The 20,407-nt window shown below is 50.3% G+C and overlaps 3 protein-coding genes across 3 annotated transcripts; all 3 read right to left on the minus strand.

Annotated features, from left to right (window-relative positions):
* Positions 1–574: 574 nt before the first annotated feature.
* LOC131213635 (uncharacterized) lies at positions 575–4,488 on the minus strand. The gene is made up of 4 exons (XM_058207715.1): positions 4,377–4,488; positions 1,743–1,911; positions 1,337–1,645; positions 575–1,256 (listed from the first exon to the last, which is right to left on the minus strand). The coding sequence occupies exons 2-4, from the start codon at positions 1,857–1,859 to the stop codon at positions 1,182–1,184; spliced, it is 501 nt and encodes a 166-aa protein (XP_058063698.1). The 5' UTR covers positions 1,860–1,911; positions 4,377–4,488; the 3' UTR covers positions 575–1,181.
* Positions 4,489–8,346: 3,858 nt separating this feature from the next.
* Positions 8,347–9,538, minus strand: LOC131213617 (uncharacterized). Its single transcript, XM_058207696.1, has 2 exons — positions 9,037–9,538; positions 8,347–8,964 (listed from the first exon to the last, which is right to left on the minus strand). Exons 1-2 carry the CDS (start codon positions 9,268–9,270, stop codon positions 8,587–8,589), a joined length of 612 nt encoding a protein of 203 aa, XP_058063679.1. The 5' UTR covers positions 9,271–9,538; the 3' UTR covers positions 8,347–8,586.
* A 1,426-nt stretch (positions 9,539–10,964) lies between these two features.
* Positions 10,965–20,130, minus strand: LOC131213194 (CKLF-like MARVEL transmembrane domain-containing protein 4). The gene is made up of 4 exons (XM_058207189.1): positions 19,809–20,130; positions 13,785–13,952; positions 13,612–13,725; positions 10,965–13,535 (listed from the first exon to the last, which is right to left on the minus strand). Exons 1-4 carry the CDS (start codon positions 19,995–19,997, stop codon positions 13,455–13,457), a joined length of 552 nt encoding a protein of 183 aa, XP_058063172.1. The 5' UTR covers positions 19,998–20,130; the 3' UTR covers positions 10,965–13,454.
* Between the last annotated feature and the right edge of the window lie 277 nt (positions 20,131–20,407).

Here is a 20,407-nt window from a genome sequence, read left to right on the forward strand (position 1 = left end):
CCCCGAGATAGAGCTAATGCAATTGTTCCTGATTCTAAGTGGACCGCACGCTTTAGGCTTATTGGGAGGCTTAAGCTCGCCCGCTAGGAAGTCCATTTCATAGGTGCGAAGTCGTGCTGTTGAATTTCAGAAACTTATGGGCTAACCATTCAGGGCACTTACGTAGCACCTTCAGAACTACACCCAAGCCGGAAACGGAAGAGGAACAAAGAGTGAAACAGAAAGAGAGCGAGAGGGAAAGAGCCGCAACTCCATCTCAATACTTTCGACTACACGTGTAACAACCGGTACCGTTTTGTTCCGCTTGCTTTTTTTTATCACTGCGCTTCTTTGTTCAGAGCTCAGCCCCCCGTAGTTACCGTCCACAGACAGACAGCTACTTCCCGTTAGAGTTTTCCCTTACTGTTTTACCGGGGGCGTTTTTGACGAGGTCAAGGGACACAGACCGGCTGGAATTGCGGCTGTGGAAAATTGCTTGCCACACACCGTTTTAGCCGTCTAGTTCGGTTTCAACTTCGGTACACATGATCGAAAAAAGAACAACAAACGGTGATTATCAAACACTTATGCCACGGTATTTTATTGTAAATCGTTAAAAAAAAGGGTAGCTCCAAGAGCGTCGTAGCTCTGGTAGAGGGGAAGCGGAAACGTGTCGTGCCGTTGTCCGAACTCCCTTCCGTTTCCGCTTTTGTTGATTGAGACAATGGTAAAACTTAGTAGAGAATATAAATATTATGAGGGAAAGGTATGAATATAAAAAGGTGAAATATGTATTAGGTCTACCGCTACGAGATGAGTGAAGATTTAAGAAAAACAGAAGGACGTTAGAGGTACACAAACACTCACTGTCCATGTAGTACATGCGTGAGTCGCAAACATTTCAAAAGGATGCTCTCGTTTCGGGCTACGTTCAGCCGTCTCAATACGCCACATGGCGACCGGCACGAAATGCGAGAGCACAAGGACACATATACAATCACACACATAAACACACACCAAATGGGAAGAGCGGTAGAAAGGACGCAGTCGATTTGTGATGTTTGAATATTAAGTACGTCCTATGCTCGCCACCACTCCCCCACCTGCGATTTAACTGGTACGGCCGCGGCAGGTAAATAAAGTAGCTGGCTGAGTAGGGCGATAGGATATCTGCGTGGATCGGGTTGCTTGCTTCTGCTGCCTTAGATGCCACGGTACGAACGCTGGGCGAGCAGGGCGCTGAAGAGGTAGAGCGCCGACACGATCAGCCCGAGAATCTGCAACGGAAAAGCAATGGGGAAAGCGTCAAGATATGGTGTGTAAGATGAGGACGGGAGTAAGGAAGCGGCCCCATTACCGATGCGGTCATGTAGGCGTCCTTGAGCGTCGGATAGTAGCGACCGTTGGACACGTCAACCAGCAGCATGATGGAGGAGATCAGATAGAGCAGGAAGGCGACCGTGTGGTAGATGAGCTCGTAGATCGTCTTCGAGATTATGCCGCCGGTGCTGAGTGATACCAGGCAGGATGCGAGCAGGCAGAACGTGCCGATCAGGAAGGCAACCGCCATCAGGAGGAAGAAGAACTCGGCGCTTGCCGGCAGCCCCGAGGTCGGGTAGCGCCGCATGTTGTACGCCACGATGCCAACATTAACCGCACCAATGAGCTGGGGAAACAAGCACCGGAAGGAAAGTAACGTTAGTGGGTTGACGGGATCGGAATCAGATCGGGATCGGACGACTCGGCGAAGCCGAAACACGAACCAACTGGGCGAGCTTCAACAGACCGGGCGTCGTTCGCAGGTATCCAGTATTTAGGACGACATGCGAAGTGCTGCTGGTGGTGGTTGTTGTCCGCGTTATGACGACCGAGTGCGACATCTTGTGGCGGATAGCACGGAGTGAGCGAGATTCACAGCCGAAACGGCAAAAGCTGGGGGGGTGCAAAGAAAAACAAACAATTATTCGAGCATGCAGGAGGAGGAAGATGACACTGTCGAGCAGTGACAGTGGAGTGTAAGATAAGAGATAAGAGTCAGACAAGACAACTGCGGCAGTACGGTGACGGAAAAAGTTTCTGGGGACGAAACACTTCAACGGCTACTGCCTATCGGGTGCCAAGCCGCACTCCATGTCGGTTTAATCATGCGGATGACACTGTTACTTGTCCCACGAAGCATACATTGGCTTCAAATTGCTGTAGACCCGGGCCTTTGCTCGTTGTTATTTGCTCACATTTTCACCAGAACGAAAAATGTGCTTGGCGGCCGTTACACTTCTTAATCCCGAATCCCTGATAGTTACCAACTATCTCATCACTACGTCCGGGCATGATGTAGCTATGATATGCAGGTTCTTGTTCTCTACTTCTCTGTTGATTCTAAAATAAAATAATTTCTTCGATGATTTGTGCTGTCAGGCGCTAAGTCAGGCTGCGTCCATAACTTATTATTCGCAGCCAAAATAATCTAATCACAATAATGTCACTGTTGCAAAACTTAATTCATCAACAGCTAACACTTATTAGAAGCAGCTGATGCCCGATACAAATCTAATTGTTTGTCTAACAAACACTTGTTTCACGTGTGTCACTGCAGGCTACATTTTCTGCAATCTGAATCTGATCTGAATCTGATCTGTCAAACCTCTCAACTGTTTACAACTCGATCGTTCGAACAAAGCAAATAACAAGCGACCCTATGAAATTTTGCTCTAAAAATGGAGTGTTGTTTCACGTAGAATTACGGGTGTCCAAAACGTTTGTACTCAAATTGACCAGAATTGATTGAGAATTTTTGTACCATTCACCGTGTAGTTTGGAACTGTTTCGGTCTCTGGTCCAATTTGCTTCATGGGGCATAAAATCATCGACCGAAAAGCCACAGAGAATCCAGAGCCAGTAACAGTTCTACTCCGATGAAAAATCCGATGTAAAAATAAAGTTACTCGCTGCACATTGTCTTTTATGGAATCGAGAAAACGGATCGGAAGAGCTATGGGTCCTTGCTACGTGAAACTAGACACTGTTCTGTCGAAAACCGAGCGCCCCAGGAACCGCCCCAAGGCGATCGACAGCCTGTGAAGCAAAGCATTTGAAACGATTGTACGTTCGCTGGAGGTTGATCTCCGAACGTGTCCGAACGTGATTTCAATTAATATGCTTTTCAGATCTTTCAGACCTGACCTGACGCGTGCGGTGCACTTTGACTGCCCAGCGGTGCAAGATCTTTTCCCTTCCTTCGGCATACACCACACCCACCCAGTGTTGTGCGGGAAGGGAGAGCTCATCGAAGCGTAAATAAAATACAAACGGGGGTGGGCACTCTAATGTATAGGGCCGTGTTTGTGCTACTATGCCCGGTCCCCCCATCCACCAACAAGTCACCAGAAGGAGGGTTTGGATGGCGAATGGGCCGACGAGCTGGGTGGAGATGTAGCTCTCGCACGCCGCGAGTCGCGCTTGCCGTGGATGTGGGTCAGATGCAGTTTTGGATATTTTCGGAACAGGAGGCCCACCGAAGCGGAACCGTAAGCCGTGAAGGCCCTCAGCGTTCGCCTGCGTACAGCAGCAATGGGGGTGTTGGATCGCACGATCACCCTGCGCGGCTGTGTATGACGGCATCGACGGCTGGATCTCCAACGGAGCTCCGTCATCCTTGAGCATCTCGACACAAACACACACAAACCAACTGCCGGCCACTGCAGACACGGGCGGGCTGTGGTTCAGGGGCGCGAAAGGTAGTTATCCTTCAGGCGACCATTTTTATAACTCCATAAATGGTACGACCCTTGACGGCCGTTATTGTCTTGTGTTTCGCGCGGACTCCCCAGAGTGCCCGAGCCACCGTGTCGTTTATGACCAAGGTTCCGAGCGGGTTTTGGACCTCAAGTTGGGGCCAGTCAGGAAGCTCACACTGGAGAGTCTTTCGCGCGCGCGGTAGTCGTCCCATCTGGCCGCATAATAGGTGCTGCACAATGGGGAGAGATGCTGCACGAAATTCAGGGCTAAAAATAGGACTCCACTCCGAGCGACGGCAAAGGAAGCTGGGTGGGTGACATCATCGCCAAGAAAACGGATCGCCCGTCCGCCTTCGTCAGATCTGAGGCGTGGCCCGGGGCTGGATGGATTGCATGCTGCGTGTTGATAGAAGATGTTGCTGGGGTCCGTAATCTCGCCGAGCCAAGAGTAGGGAAGTAATTTTTGGGGACGCTGTTTTCGATGGTCTGGATCATCACCCGGAGATACCGAGACACTGGTCAAGCTAACGGCAGTCGAATTTAGATACGGGCACACCAGCAGGTGCACATCTTCCTCTTCCCAAAATTTCAGCGCCAATGGGGACACCCGAGGGGCTCGTGATAAGCTTACCCAGGGACAGGAGGAGGGACGCGTCATACCTGAGTAGTCTCTGACGAGGGCAGACTGGAACACGCGCGGCGCACCGACACTGATCACTGAGCGGAACGAGTTAGGGGCTAGTATGGCGCGAAGCTTCTGCACAGCCGAAGTGGACAAGTGAGACTGACGATGCGAGCCACACCAGCTCCACACAGCTCCACGCCGAGTCGAGTGGCCCTGGCTCGGTGTGCGTGAGCTGCGCGTTGGAGAGAACGAGAGTGAAATCATCATCTGCCCTGCGCTGCGCTGCCACTCCGCCCGTCCCGACCCGTTCCGTCACACACCAGCCGAAACGCGGTGCAATGTTTACCAACAGAGAAGCGGGCGAGGCAACGTTGTCGCTGCCATCTGCCGTGACACCATCGCAATGGCATGCCAAGTCGCCTGCGACGCCGAGGTTATCAAATCGTCGGGGACCGTCGTAAAAAGGGTCACAGATCTGTGGCGACCACTTGTTGGCCCTCCCGAAAATCAGCTCCCGAGCTGGCGTCGTTCGCCGCCCAGAAACTTTGATCCCTGGTTCTGTTTTCTTCTCTCTCTCTCTCTCTGTCCAACACAGCCACACGCATGGCCGGCGAAGCGTTGGCGAAAAGACTCATCGGTCGACTGACAGCTTAATGCTTAATGCTTTAATAATACTTTAATATTTAATGTTGCATTTTTACGGTAATACTATTGCAAAAGTTGGTTGCAAACTAGCATCACTGTGCCTCGGCAAACATCAGGGCCGATAGCTGGCCTTAGCTAATTAAAATCATATTCATAACATAAACAAGTGACGTCACCTTCATCAACATCTGCCAAATGACAGCCCGTGTGTGCTACACACGCGCTCACATAATCTTTAATTTATTAAATGCAACAGTTTGTCTGACCGGCTACAAAAGTCCAGTCCAGCCAAGAAAGGGCTGGACCAGGGAAAACCCGAACCGAAAACAACGTCGGCAGACTAATTTGTTACATTTACATTTTGTTCCCCACAGCACACACCCAAAGCAGCGTCGGTTTGAAGGACGGTGGGAACCTGGACTGGACCTGTAACGCAACAGAAAGAAAGAAAAAAACATCGAAGAAGAATGGGGTTTAAAGAAGGAGCTATTGCTGGTTTGTTGCCGTTTCACTAACGCCCTCCTCACCGCGCACACGCCACACGCTGGACGATGGACGTGTGGCGCCGTCTGGTCTGGGCACCCCCCAAACCCCGGGTGGGTTCGTCCAGGGCGACATTGTCCCAGTTTCGTCCTTTCTATCGAATTCTTCCCGAGTCGTCACAACACACCCTTTCCAGATGTACGTGAGTCAGTGTGCCAGTGGTGCAGACGGTGGACGGTTACGCCAACATGTACTCCAATCAAAGCCGCACATGGAAAGGGTTCCGTTTTATTTTCCCATCACTCTTTGTTTGGGTTGTTAAAGCGCTTAGACCATTGGTCACAATATTCCTGCAGGGTCTGGCCGTAGATCATTTGCCTCAAGGGCGTTAGTTGGAACTTTGACAGTACACCAACACCAAGCGATATCCAAATAATTATAGTAATACTAGCTGGTCCCGGCGCGCTTCGCCACGCCTCAATTCATCCTCGTTTCTCGATAATCCTGCGTCTCAGAGGATCGGACTTCCTGATGACGTATCCGATCGGCTGTCCTTTTCATTTACCGTTGCTCCTCCTTTTCAGACGATCGGGCTTCCTGGTGACGCATCCGATCGGCTTCCTTTTCCGCTTCCCGTTGGATGCATGGCAAAACTCACGCTAGCTGAATTTGGCTCAAATTGCGTGAAAACTATTCGAGTTTTTACCATGATTGTCCAACTTCATCTTAAATATTACCGTTACGATAATCGTCCAACGGTGTGTTAGGGTGTTTGGCGCGGTGCCAAACACTCCCCCGAATGGCATCCCGCAACAGTTACCGAAAGCAAGAAAGCACTAACAGACACCCCGGCGATAATCGACGGCCAGCCTAAGCTACCTGAACAACTAAAACAATTCCTGATGCATAAGGAGGTGCCTGGTCTTTTGTGCTATGAAACGGCCATGCAAAACATATTTGCCTTATGCCTTTTCTATTATTTAGATAAACTAAATGTATTTAGTGATCATGGATCAATCAAGTATGCGTTGCCCTATTTGTGGTGCAAGCTCTAACCAGATGAGTTATGCTAATAATAATCAATCATATGGTTTTAGCCCGTAACCTGCTGCATTGTTGTTCGGTATTTCACTTCTTCATTGTTAGTTGAGGTTTCTGCAGTGTTTATTAACCATTTCATATAGAATAATCTTTAAGCAATGAAGGGTTACCAAAGAGTACGCGATGCAGTATGAAAAACAAAAGCTAAAACTTCATCAAGACCACTACGATGCGTTCGGGGTAAGAGTGGATCTACATCGGGCAGGATCTTCAGAAACAAGCACTTCTAGTAGACATTTGTCGTCGAATTTTCAGATCTTGAGCGTGCAAGTACTGTTCTTAGTTAAAGATTTCATAGAAATGTTTAGGAATATCATACTATCCATTAGCTGTCAAAAAGTAGTTTGTTGCTGCACGAGCGCGGGCAGTCAGCCGGGCGTGGGCGCGGGGAGGAGGATTATACGAATTATTCTGTTATTATATTATATATGCGCGGATCATACAAATTATTGTGTTACGAAATATCATACCATATAAAAATATCACATCAAATATCATGGCAAATAGAAGAGAACGTATTACGAAACGAGACGAGCTGAGGATCTATTAGTCGTGCTATCCGAGCATCGCACCGCAGAACGAGAGGCGAAAAGGAAAGGTTAATCAGCGCAGGACAAAGTGCGTCCAGCTCACCGAACGTGCGGTACGGTTTCAGGCAAAAATTGTTTACCAATCTAATCTAGGGAGAACCGGTTTAATCCGGCCCTGATCACGGCCTGGGTTATCAGATAAACGCGAGATACAGGAGAAAGTGAGAGAACTGACAACCCGACGATAGCAGCTTAGGACCGACAGCAAGCAGGTCAACGTGCAACGTGCACCATTGTTCTCATTACTATAAAAGCCGGGAATTTGGCCCAATAAATTCAGAATCATTCGAACACTTGAAACGAGAAGTTTATTGCCAATCGTAGTAGAGTCTAGTTTGATCCTTAAACCCGGGTTGCTCTCCTTCGCGGGGTCTGCTCGAAGGGGCGCGCAGTAACATAGTTAATGTCGCAAAGTTAGACACATATTGTAGAGATACATATAAAAAACTTTTAGGACTTTATAGTTGGTTTTACGTACCTGCTACGATACATAAAGTATTGGTTCATGCTGGGGATATAATACTACATACCCCTGTACCACTTGGTTGTGTGGCAGAAGAAGCTTTGGAAGCGCGGCATAAATGTTTTAGACAAGATAGGGCATACCATGCGACAAAGTCTTCCGGAAAAAAATAATTTAAAAGACACATTCATTGGGGCAATACATAGCAGTGACCCTAAAATTAGTTCTATTTCATTGGTCTATAGGCAGTATTGAACCAAGTAGATAATTTCGATTTGAGTTTGGATGAAGAAGTAGCCTAATAAGTATTTCATCAAACGTTTAAGTAATAGCTCATGGATACTTCGGATGGTAATAATTACTTGTTTCTATATTCCCACAAACGCAATCGGCAAAGCTCCTCGATACCGATACACTCATAAGGCATTAGCTTTTTATAAAAAATTCGATATTTGCAGATGATTATGCATTGAAACATTTTAATGTCATGCAGATGGCGTTTAAAAAACCAAGCGGTTCAGGTGTTTAAAAACCTTAAAATAACGAAAAAAGCTTATTTATTATACTTGAACGCTCGTATAGCACTTAAAAAGTTGAATTTAATCAAAACACATGCATATGAAACAAAAACGTTGGAAAAGTCTATAGATTATTCCTAACAACAAATATGTCCGCCTTTCCCATACAAATTTCCCACGTTCCTGCTCTGTGGAGAACCTAAAATGGAAAACTCTGTAGCAGTGTAGTTTGCAGCAGTGTAGCATTTATTCTTCTGTAATATAGTGCGGTAGCACACACACACACACACGCGCAGTTAGCAGCAATCCAGAATCGTGGAAAAAGGGTTATGATATAGGTTAGGCGTTAAAGCTTCCGGTCCACACACCAGAGGGAGCCACCGGTCGGGAGCACGGTAAAGTTTGCGACTCGATCGCTTTGCACTGCCCGGGGCCGGGTGCTGCATTAGGCCACCAGCTGGCGTCCGCCGTAGATGTGGCGCAGGTGGTGCCAGGCTTCGGCACCGTACGCCAGGGCCGACTTGAGCGTGAACGAGATCGACACCCAGTTGCACCAGACATCGGCGCCGTAGCCCTTGTGCGCGAACAGCAGCACGTAGCAGAGCACGAACAGCGCCAGCCCGGTGTAGGCCGAGTAGCGAAGCTCCAGCTGTTCCCACTTGAGCAGGGGCAGCACGCGGCGCAGAATCCGACCGCCGTAGCGCAGGTCCGCGAGTAGCACGGCCGAGATGACGAACGCGTTCACCAGCAGGAACAGCGTGATGAAGGCGGCCACGCTGTAGTACTGCGGCCGGATAAAGGCCAGTGCCAGGGCATTGAACACCTGCAAAGAAAGTCAGGAGTCGGAGGAGTGTCAACAGAGTGTCCCCTTCCCCCAAAACCACGGCTCACTCACTAGTTGCATGATGCGCAAACGAATGCGTTTGGCGGCCGGCGAGTCGCCCAGGATCAGAAACCCGCCCGAGGCGCGGTCACTCAGTATGGGGTCGTCCAGTGACAGCACCGTGGCCTGCCTCGGGATCTCCGGTGGCGGCGGCAGCGCTCCTGTTCCGACCTGCGGCTTGTCCGGATGATCGCCGGACAGCGAGCCCGGTTCACCTGCCGAGAGCTGCGCGAAAATTCCCGTCATTTCTTCCCAATTGCGTTCTATTTCTTTGTTCGTTGATTGTTGGAGGCGTTGAACCGTAGCACACCGTATAAAGTAGCACACTCTCCACCCAGAGCTCAGCGTTCACTGACGGCTGCGAATGAACGGGGTTTCGCAAGAATGCCGGCGACACCGTGCGTGCGCTTGTATGTGTCCATGATCCGCCGGAGAGTGTGTGCAATCGGCATTGCGGCGGCGGAGCCGACTTCCGCTGTCGATAATTCCTATCTTCCGCTTCACTAGCCAATAAAGTGTTGCGTGCCTGTGTGCTGCTATCGCTAACAGCGAATCGGCAGTGTTCACTCTCGCGTCCCTAGGCCCCAGATGGGGCCCAGCGAAAGTGATGTGATTCTTCGCTGTTTGTTGTTGTGGTTCGGTCTAAGGTGGAACACTCTCATGCGCGGTATCTGCTGGACTGTGTTTTCCCGCTGCTACTTTCTAAGTATCTGATTACTGCTTCGAGCAGCTCGGAGAGTCGGGAATCGTTTGAAACTTTCCGCCGACGAAAGGGGACCCTCTTCGGTGTGGGTGGATTAACTAACCCGACCCCACGACGTTCCCAACATCAGTTCGGACCCTTCTTTGAGGCATTTTGGGGTGATAACGCCTGTGGTTGATAAGGTAAGGTAATGGATAATGGGTCTGCCAATCTTCGGTAGAGGTTGACGCACGCCGTATAAAAAGGAACCTACCATACGGACGCTGACGGAAACCTAGGTTAATGGAGCCGGTGGAACTTGAATGTATTTGTAGCTTATCTCAAAACGCTTATCAACACACATACTGCAGTTTGCATGGAATAAAGTCCCCGGTTTTTGTTGATGCTATTTGCAGATGGGGTAAATAAAATTATTGATTTTTTTAGCTGATGCTCCGTCTGTTGAACGTGTGAGGGTCAAGGACAATGATATTCAAAATTCACCCCGCCTCATCCAGCCTTCTGACACGTGTTATGTGTATGCACCTTGAATATTTCATCACAAATACAACCATCCGGACGATGAATTTTCCATACACTTGATGTCGCATGCCGATGGGTGACCACAGCTCGATGGAACGCTAGGCGTACAGAAGAGGCGTGGCTGCGGCTACAACATCTATTATTACTGCCACGACCGCGACCCCTTTACCCCGAGGTACCGGCTTCCAACTGAAACTGAAGCCGGGCGATCATCGACTCCGGGGGCCCATTAACGAAAGGCTAGGCCCCTTACGCCTTACGCGGACCAGTGAGGAAGAAATATAGATAATCACTACAGTATACTAATGCTCCAAGGCCCGTAGCAGGGCAAAGGATGCACTAACACCAAAAAACAACAAAACCTCCAAGTCAAAAGCCAGCCAGCTCTTCCAGAGCCAGCACTATTGATCTCCACATCCCCACTGCATTCACAGAAGACCGAGGCCCCCAGCCCAGAGTCTCTAGAATGTCCCACCCTCCCGACAGAGGCGAAAGGGCCTAAGGCCTAAAGACTCTTAAAACTTTAAAAAACAAAAACAAAAAAGTGAGGAAGAAAAGGCCCACTTCTACGGCATCCTCCATCCTGCGAAAAGAGCCTTATAGATGCCTCAGATATGCCCTAAACGTCAGAACCTATAGAAGGGGACCAACATCGAGTCAGATTACTCGGTCCCAAAAACGCAGTAGTTGCAAAGAAGTGAGAATATTGTTTTTTTTTCGCTTTGTTACTTTTTATTGATATATTGCGTTCCGTTATCCATTAAGAGGTGTGTTATATGCGTTGTAAAAATGCGTGATACCTAGTTTTTCGTGTTCCCTGTTTTTCGCTGTACGCTGTCCACAGAGACACGACGACGAAAATAAACGAAAGAGGAAAAGAAACAATAGTGTGTTACAACAAAGGACAACAAACACGGTCAAAGAAGATCGTTCCCTCGTTCGCTCTCTCCCTACGGTACGATATATGGTAAATAAATTAAAAAGAACAACTTTACATAACACGTAAACCCCCCACCTCGGGGACGGGTTTGATCCGTTTGCGCCTGATTGCGCAACTGATTGAAAATGAAATTGAAGGGGGGAGCCGGATAAGGGATGTAAATGTGTTTTAAAAAATTCACACTTGATCTCGGGGTGCTTCTTTTACTTCTCTTATTAGCCAAAAATTTTTGAGCGTTGTTTTGCTATTTATGCCCTGTTGGCTGGTTTGCCGATTGAGTAGAACTGGCCAATTCATAGCCATAAACTTGGTCCGCCCGATAGTCCGATTTGATTTCTGATTTCTGTTTTGAGGCAATGCGCCAGTGTGACAACCTAAAAATCGTATCGCATTTAGTACAATAAATATACTAGGTACCACACAGCATAACTTCAAACATGTTTAAGCACACACAATCCCATGCGTATGCATCTGAAGTATAGGGGGCCGCAAACGAAACACACGGTTAGTACTGTTTAGAAGCTAAAAACCGCAACGTGCTCGGGGTTATGATCTTCGAGAAGCACAAAATGTCGATCAGTTCAAAGCCGTTTTCCCCTTATTCCAGCAATATTACCACGGCAGCAGGACACGTGGCCGGACGGACAGATTGCTAAGTTCAGCCCAGGCTAACCCAGGGGTCTGCGCTTCTACGTAATGCACTCGCTACATGGTGTTCTCTGTTCGATTTCTCTACGTTCGATCTTTTGTCAAAAAATTCTCAAACTCTTACATTTAGAAAGCTTAAATAAGTTTGAAACGTTCAAGTAATCGTTTAATTTAAAATTAAACTTAAATTTAGTTTAGGCTTTCGCCAAACGTAACAGAAGACACGAAGCTACCGTTTTTGGGACTGACGAGTCTGACAACACCCAACACGAGTGTAACGCGATTTTGGAAATGTTTTGAAATCGAAAAGTCAAATCGACAGGATAATTTGTTTCACTACAGTCGAACAAGCGTCAAGCGTAGGTAAACAGGAAAACCCCGCATCCGATGGGGCAAATGTTCTTCAGCCCGATTATTTTCCACCAACTGATTTGCAAATACTACACTTTCGCCTATCGTTACCGTGTTTCTCTACTAGTTCTAGCCTAGCTCGTTCGTTCCTTCCGTTATTTTAAATTTAAATTTTTTTCTAGCAAACGATTGCGCAAGTCGGATTGTACGGTTATAGTTCGATCGTCTCTCTCTCTATTTTTGTTTCTCTCACGCGTGTCGGATATGTTGCCAGCTTTGTTTGTCACTGGAGTTGCTACTACTTTCACCTATCTATCGCTCCGCCAAAATGCACAAAACAAAATAGCAAAAACACAAGAAAAACGAATTAACAATCAAAACTGTCACTATGGCGCTGCTAGTACAATTTAAAAACAATACATACATAATACATATACACGCACAGTAAAAAGTATAAATAGTTGTGTTTAGCGTCTCACGCGGCTAAGGACCGTGACGAGGCGGCGGCGGCGGAGGCGTGTGCATTCCGTCTTTGTCTGATTAGTAAACAGCGCGACCAACATGCACATAGCATAGGGCATTTCCTTTTCCTGGTTCCGGATTCTAAGCAAACCGATCGGGGAGAGTCATCGGAACCGCTCCGGTTGGAGAAGAAGGGCTGAAATAAAAACGCGTAAACAGCGCGCTATGCTGACAGCGCTGAGTGCCCGTCATGGGATTACAGTTAGAACGCACGCGAATAAAGGATGCGTCTTGGATGGGTTACCGGGGGCAGACAAGGGACTTTCGTGATGGTGTCCGAAGGGATTCCTTTGCCTGTTTTGCTTTGGTAGTGATTGTTGGCGTTCGTTTAGTGGCTGGCGACATTGATCTGCTCGGACGGGAGTCGGACGGGCGAAGATGGCGTGGTTATGGGGGGCTCTAGTGGCATGGGTTTGGTTTGGGTTCTGGCTGATGGAAGCGTTGGGGCGTTCCGCAGGCGTCGTGGTCGCTGCTACGGCTCGGGCACCATACTTTGCTGTGGTCGTAACGGTGGTCGGTTCGAACGGGAGCGGTACAGGATTACCACACGGACGGGAGCTCCACGTTGCTGCGGGTCCTCGGGCATCGCACCAGCAGCTCGCCTCTGGTCTCCGTTGGTCTGGGACTGATGAATCGGACAGGACACTAGTGCGCACCGGGACGTCGTTGCCGGTGGCGACGGTGCGACCTGACCGGTGGCCGGAGCATCACCGCCGGTAGCCGGTCTAACGCTGGGCGCCGTGTCTAGACGCCGGACGACCGGTGCTCGACGTACAAGAAGTACGTTCCGGCCGTGTACGCGAGAAAGTTGAACAACCCGAATACCTGGTGGTGGGCGGGGATGAAACGGAACCGATTAGAAGCGAGGTCAAGATCGGACCATGGACTCGCAGCAACTTACCCCGGCGGCGATGTTGGAGCCCCGCCCGTTCCCGTATCGCTGGCCCCAGGAGGCGAGCTGCACGATGAATGCGATGAAGTAAAGCAGCGTTGCGATCCCCGTGTTGATGAGCTCCTGTTGAGAGGCTAGGCATTAGTGTTTGGAGGGGTTAAGACTGCAAGCGCTCCACTTACCGTCAAGATCCAGTTGATGGCCAGATTCAGTACCTCGCGAATGCCGAGCAGGTAAACGAACGTCCACAGGATGGTCGCGATGAACGACGTCACGACCACGAATAGAAAGAAGTGAGTGCCCCCAATTAGCGCTGGCGATGCGCAAGCCATGCAGATTATGCCGAAAACCTAATCATGGGAAGACAAAACAAGAACGCCCGTTCGGGTTAGAGTTAGTTGGGCAAACGATCGAACTTGGTCTTGGAGCTTGGATTTCGGTGGATTCGGTTGCAGGGTTTCGCCATCGTCGCTTCGCTTCGTTGGCCAATAGCCCGCGGTGTCAATCGTAGGTCGATGCGATGCGATGGCGTCAGCCCGACCTACTCTTGTTTTGTTGGGCATCTTGGTCTGGGTAACACCAGCACCGCGTGACACACGACGTCACTGTGCGTGAGAGAGGGAGAAGAGTTGAGCCGTCTCCGAGCGTCGATTTCGCCTATCGATTACAGTCGCGGGAGTCGAGGATCATATCCACTGACGGTGTGTGGAAACGGTTTGCGTTCTTAAAGTGATTTCCACGAAGTAGGAGCGACTAGTGACATCACCCGGACTTTGTATGGTCAAGCGTCCCCAATTAGCGTCTTACAGCGTTGTCTAAAAACGGGGGCTTCTAGGGGCTTCTAAAACAGGAGACACTTTTTAGGGGGTGGGTTGGGACTACATTTTGGGCGATGAGATAGCAGGTAGTAAGGCAACACAGGAAGCGAGGTGTCAAGCGATAACACCGCGCACCCGTCAATGGGCCACCCCTAATTCGGCCAGCCCTTCGGAAGGGGTGTCGATCGATCATCGTCATGCTTCGGTGGAGCTGTGTAGGTGTGCGAGCGAGAGACAGGGCCGATGCATCAGATGTCACATACGTATCACCCGCATTCCAATCGTGGAAGTCAAGTGAAGTTAAATAAGGTGGTGTTACTTCCGCCGTCGGTCTCATCCCAGCCTAGGAGCTGCGTGATGACGTCTGCTGGCAATTCAATACTGAGGTTCCCTGATGCCGACAAATTGGTGGCCAAAAGGGCGCTGCCTTTGGCTGATCTCATTCAGCTCATTCTTGGGATGCGCTTAGATCGGACCCTGGACGTTGTACCCCACCGAGGTATTCCGTCTCCGTGTGGACTCTTAACGGCAAACCTTGTCGGGGTTCTCCAGCACACTCCTCCACAGGGCTGAACACTGTGAAATGCACTGACCTCGATTTCCGTCCCCCGTCACGCGCTTGTAGTCGCGCGCTCGCAGCTGTGTCCAATCCCGTCCCGATTCTTCGCGTTGCGGGTGTGTGTGTGCGTGTATCTTGTCCCGGTTTTTCTACCATCCACCTGCAGACGGGCTCCCACCCTGCCTAGGCAAGGGGTCCCTAGCTCAGTACCCACTTCGGACGAAAGTATCACCAGACCCGGGCTTGCGGTGAGATAGTGAACACTTTCCACTCTTTTGCCTTTTCTTCTACTTCTTCACCTAATGCCTGCTCCATAAGGTGGGGTTGTACGAGAGAGAGAGAGAGCTCTCCTGCTGTGTGACGTGAAGAGGCACGTACGCATAATTTCCATATAAATTCCCGATATGGACCCCCGTTCGCTCGCCCCGTACGGTCACACCTTCTTCGTCAACTCTTTGATTGGGTTGGGGAACGGGTGGGGGGGCACCATACACCATCATATCGTCGTCGTCGTCGTCGCCGTCATGGTCACGGCCAGGTTGGTCCGCACCGCAGCCGAACGGTCGAAACAAACACTGCTCAACTCCCGTCCACGGTGTGACCGAGGGTGTAACCGAGCCGGGGGAAAGTGTCTCCGGTGAAGGCGGTGGCACCTCACCTCCTTTCTCACTGTCACTCGCTTCTCGGTCTATCTCGTTGCCCCTTCCGTTTCGTGGAGTTCTTCTGTTCGCTGCTTTCTCCTTTCGTCTCGGTCTCGGGGAGGTCACGCTGGAGAAGGTGTTCCAGCAAGAGTCGCGTGAACGGCGAACCATCATCATCAGCAGCACATGGGCGAAAAAGTCCCGAGACTAGCCCATCAAATGGCGCTAGTCTGATTGCATTCTGCGCATTTCCAGTTAGTACCAACACCTTCAGAAGAAAGTTGTAAGTTGCAGAAGAAAATTGCAGCATTCTGATGTCATGTCCGGAATCAAAACGATCGTCATCTGAGTCGGAGAGCACCTGGAGAACCTCGTCCAAAAAAAAAACACTTTACTTCATCAAGACAACGAAGTAAATCAAAAAGGATGGAAAAGTTTCAAGGATTAAACTATGAATCGAGATTTGGTTCCCTGGCGACTACTGGGACCTCAAAAAATTGCTTTAGGCACCAGATAAATCGTTCTACAACAGAGGTTTCGAAAAGTCCATAACGGTGCTAGGGAACGATTGTGTAGACCCGGAACGTTTCGGTCCATCTGTTACACCGCCAACGGCCAGCGCAGGAATTATCGAAAAGTGGAAGAATAAGCGGGCGCGCGTATGTGTGTGGGGACGGCGCTATCGCTTTTTGTGCCACTTGTGGATCCATACTGGTTGTGGGAGAAGCAATTAAATAGACCAGGTAGACCAAGGAGGAACTACGTAAAGCGAGAGCTCTCTGTCATCAGGGCGCATCAGACCCATGGCAACCCTTATCGCCAACAAATCGACACCTCGCTCGGACCCCCTCGTATCTGACGAAGATCCGCCACTAGAGGGCGCTCTCACCAGAGTGCGGTCCAGTGGACCAGCTCGAGGTGCTAGTTTTCGGTGCTGTTTCAGGTGTCAGGCCGCTTGTGAACTACTTTGCGCACAACGCTGCTGGTGCCGAGTGCGTGCCATTTCCACCCGACAACGGACGTGATCCGAAGTACACGGAGACACACTTGTTGTTGTTGTCACATCTGTGTTCGGCCGTGTTGGGACCAGCCGCGCAAGTGTACGCTGTTTTTGTTGAGCCGAGTTTCCAAGGGCCCCGTTACGAAAGTCAATAATATCAGCGCCGTGTTTCACCAACTGGCTGCCGCCGGATTTTTAGTGTTCTCGTGGGTTGAACCAAATTTTACGATCGTTTGCACAGCTGGCGGAACCCGGTTCTGGTGCACTCTGCGGGGACGTGCACCGTGGTTAGTCATAGCTGCACACACCTAACACATGCGCACGAACCCCCGTCCGTATGTATTTGTACTGAAGAGGGTGCGGAAACTGAGACCGGTGCGTCAACCAGTCCGACAACGCCCAAAACTGATTCACGTCGGACAAGCGCGCTCGAATTAGGTGTGGTGACGACTCTAGAGCTGCACCAGGTGGACCAGATGGCCAGCAGCGTGGTCAGGCCAGGTTTCAGAAAATTCGACAGTTTTACATTTCAATCTACATGCCACTTTGCCGTCTCTCTAGCAATTCTCGGCCCAGCCACATGCGGTGAGAGAACTTCCCAGCCAAATGATTTAATCGTTTCCCTCGGGTCGGGTTCCGGGCGGCGCATGATATTCACGCGTGACGCACCAGCTGGATGCCGAGGTGAAGCTGGTGTGCCGTGCGGGTTCGAAAAGTATCGGGAAAAAGTTTGAATGGCAGCGGTAGATGGGGGATGGGAACAAAAATATTGATGTGGGTTGGCAGTTGGCAAAGACCTATTTGTAGCGTGCGGCTAGTTAACGAAAACAGTGTTTGGGATGAGGGGGGTATGGAATGTTCTGCAGCTGCAGAGAGCCCTTCAGCGGACAAGCATTCGTAGAGAGCACCAGTATGTGGAATCCCTGATTTGCTCTGGCCTTCCGGGATGTTCTGTTGCTCTGTGGCTTTCTATAACTCATCTCTGTTACTTTCTGTAACGGTGTGTTTTTACGTTTTTGACAGTTAGAGACCTGCATATTGATTGTGTTCCGTAATTAGGCGGAGGCGCAGGGCGCGAAGAGCTATTTTAAAACACCAACTGAGACCTGAGTAACTGCTCGAGCTGTTGAACGTCCCAGACGTAATGTCGTGAATGGTGTGTTTGTGTTACTTCAAAGCCCGTTAGGAGACCAAACTAACGATGAGTGGTATCTGTTTGCTCACAGTACGGGATAGCGTGCTGTCTTCCCCACCACCAATGGTGGCGGCGCCTTGCATATCGCATTGCACGCCGCATTCTTAAAGTGAGGGAATGAGGGATTAATGCTCGGTGCTGTGTCCCGTTGCCCCGCTACGGAATGTCGAGCCACCGAACGGCCCCCCGGCACACACAGTACAGTACAAACAGAATGGTCGCGCAATCTCGCGTACGAGTGTAATTGGACACTACACTCCATTCATAAAACCAAAACAAGTCCTCCGAGTCCGCCGATCGCCTCCCGACCGGCTGGAGAAAGCGGCGTTTCGTGGGCAGCACGATCGTCCCGCTTCGGCCGAGAGAGACAGATGGAGAGGGAGAGAGAGATAGAGAGTGACGCTAGATTACGGAAGCGATGGGAGAAGATAGATTGAAAGAGATGCGTTTTTGTTGCTGCTGCTACCGCTACTGGCACCGAGTCCCAGGCGATCCCCCGTAAAACCGATCGCAGCATTCGATCTCGCAGCCCTTAACCCTTGACACCCTGGGAAACAATATTAGTCTCTGTTGCTTTCTGTAATGGTGTGTTAGCGCCCACACCAAATACGTTTGCTTGATTGAAATGGATTTCTCCTGAAAAATGTTGTCGCCTCAAAGACCTGAGTCATACAACTCAACATGTAAGCGTAGAGCTGACGATCGGTCAGGTCAGGTATTGGGCATTGGCATAGGGTATTGGGAAAATTGGTTTGATCTCCCTATATGTGTTGCATTTGAGGTAGGCACCGAAAGGTTAAGTGCAGCAGCCCCCGTGGTGCGTGGAGCGATGTGACGATGTGAAGCTACACAAAGAAAATAAATGAGAATCATCTCGTGTGAGAGCGTGAGATGATGAAGGTAGAGAAGAAGCAACTTAAGAAAGCATTACCGTGCAGAGCATTCTTGTCTGGCAGGAGGTCCACAGAGAGAGAGAGAGAGGACAGAAAGAAAGAAGCAGAAGGCATCGGGATCGGTCGAAGTGTTTATTGGGGTTTACCGATAGCCAATATGAAGAAGATCGAGAGCGGGTCGATCAATCAGTTAGAAAGTTGTAACGACTGATGATTAGCACCCAGGTGAGAGTGTGTATGTGTGGGAGGATCTCTACGCAGGTCTAAACCATCACCATCGTAGGGCAAGTGATCCTTTACTTTTTTGGTCTAATCGGGGAGGTCTAATCTAACCGGTACATGAAACGTTCAAGCCCGACTCCTGGGCGAATCACCAGTCACCAGGTCCACACGCCTGGAACAATGTAGCAATCCACCTGTCGCCAAAGCCACTACTTGCCTCGGTCACGATGATATGGCCACACTCCGGGGGCTACTCGATAAGGGTGTGGCATTGTCTGCTGTCACCCGTATCGGCAACCATTTTGTGGTGTGCATTGTCTGTGTTCCTCGTCGTGAACGACTTGAAGCGCTCCACGAAAATGGCGAGGATGCGTATCTTGATGATGCGATGATCAACGACCACAGAACGGCAGAAAAAACGCTAGAACCCCGCTCTAACTTCTGGAGTCGCACGATCGGGGAATGTAGGCCTAGGAGTTGTCGTGCCTGAGGAGTGAGCGTGCGGAGGCGCAATGTGTGCAATGTAGTAGTCGCAACTGGTAGTAGGCGAGGCAGCCCAAGGCGAACGGGGCCCTGTTTCTAGAACCCCGACCAACGTCAGGAGGCTTGTTGGGGGTCGGAAACGCTGGTCTGGTAGCGTGCGGCACAAATTGCGCAAATCTCGTAGACTCGATTCGAACCTTCCTCCAAGACCGAAGATAAAACGCCGAATTTCCGCAACTTCTCGAACCGTTCCGACACACAGTGTGGCGACACCCCGGGTCGGCTTATCTTATCGTTCCACCCTCTGTGCCCTCGCCCTCTAGGTACGCGCCCCCCACCCCCCGCTATTAGCTGGCGGACCAAGACCGACCAGACGCTCCGGGACAGATACTTACCACCTGGACGATCTTCAGTATGCCGGGTATGGTGATAAAGTATTGAGTGTTGAACTTTAGCCAGTTGAGATTAGATTCCGGCTTGGCCGCCCCGTGACCGGCCGCCGCCCCCGTCCCCGCCGCAGCCGCCGGCGTCGTACCGCCGACGCGGTTCTGGCCCTCCACCGTCACTACCGTTTCGGCCATCATTTTGGTAGGAGAGCTCGCGCCTAGAGTCCACAAGTCCACACTCAAATCACTTCGCCTCCTATATCGGTATCTCGACGCACTCGGCAGCGACTCTGCTATTCTATTCTATTTTTGCGCCAATCTGTTTATTACCACCGGGTTGTCTGGGAACGCACCGCAAAAAAAAAAACCTGGCCCCGCACACTGCCTGGCGACCAGAGAGCGCGATATCAGCGAGATAGCAGAGATAGCCGGCCCCCAGGTCGATACTGCGCGGAGATCTCGGAGCGCACACCAGTGTCAACTGTCAACTGCAGTGAAAGTGGCCACTCGAGGCCCTCCACCTGTTGGCAACTACTGGACGCGGACTGGACTGGGTACTACCGGGTCGCTACCGGACGCTGAGGGACTTTCACGCGCGCGCGCGAGCA

Source organism: Anopheles bellator, chromosome X (assembly GCF_943735745.2).
Source record: "Anopheles bellator chromosome X, idAnoBellAS_SP24_06.2, whole genome shotgun sequence".
Taxonomy (NCBI): Eukaryota; Metazoa; Arthropoda; class Insecta; order Diptera; family Culicidae; genus Anopheles; species Anopheles bellator.

Excerpts from the sequence above, each read along its gene's own strand:
- LOC131213194 (XM_058207189.1), bottom strand. The coding sequence starts at position 19,997 with ATGATGGCCGAAACGGTAGTGACGGTGGAGGGCCAGAACCGCGTCGGC. Across the intron at positions 13,726-13,784 it reads CCATCAACTGGATCTTGACG|GAGCTCATCAACACGGGGAT; the intron begins GTAAGTGGAGCG and ends GCCTCTCAACAG. Across the intron at positions 13,536-13,611 it reads GCTCCAACATCGCCGCCGGG|GTATTCGGGTTGTTCAACTT; the intron begins GTAAGTTGCTGC and ends GCCCACCACCAG.
- LOC131213635 (XM_058207715.1), bottom strand. The coding sequence starts at position 1,859 with ATGTCGCACTCGGTCGTCATAACGCGGACAACAACCACCACCAGCAGC. Across the intron at positions 1,646-1,742 it reads TGTTGAAGCTCGCCCAGTTG|CTCATTGGTGCGGTTAATGT; the intron begins GTTCGTGTTTCG and ends TTGTTTCCCCAG. Across the intron at positions 1,257-1,336 it reads ACGCCTACATGACCGCATCG|ATTCTCGGGCTGATCGTGTC; the intron begins GTAATGGGGCCG and ends TTTCCGTTGCAG.
- LOC131213617 (XM_058207696.1), bottom strand. The coding sequence starts at position 9,270 with ATGACGGGAATTTTCGCGCAGCTCTCGGCAGGTGAACCGGGCTCGCTG. Across the intron at positions 8,965-9,036 it reads GTTTGCGCATCATGCAACTA|GTGTTCAATGCCCTGGCACT; the intron begins GTGAGTGAGCCG and ends CTTTCTTTGCAG.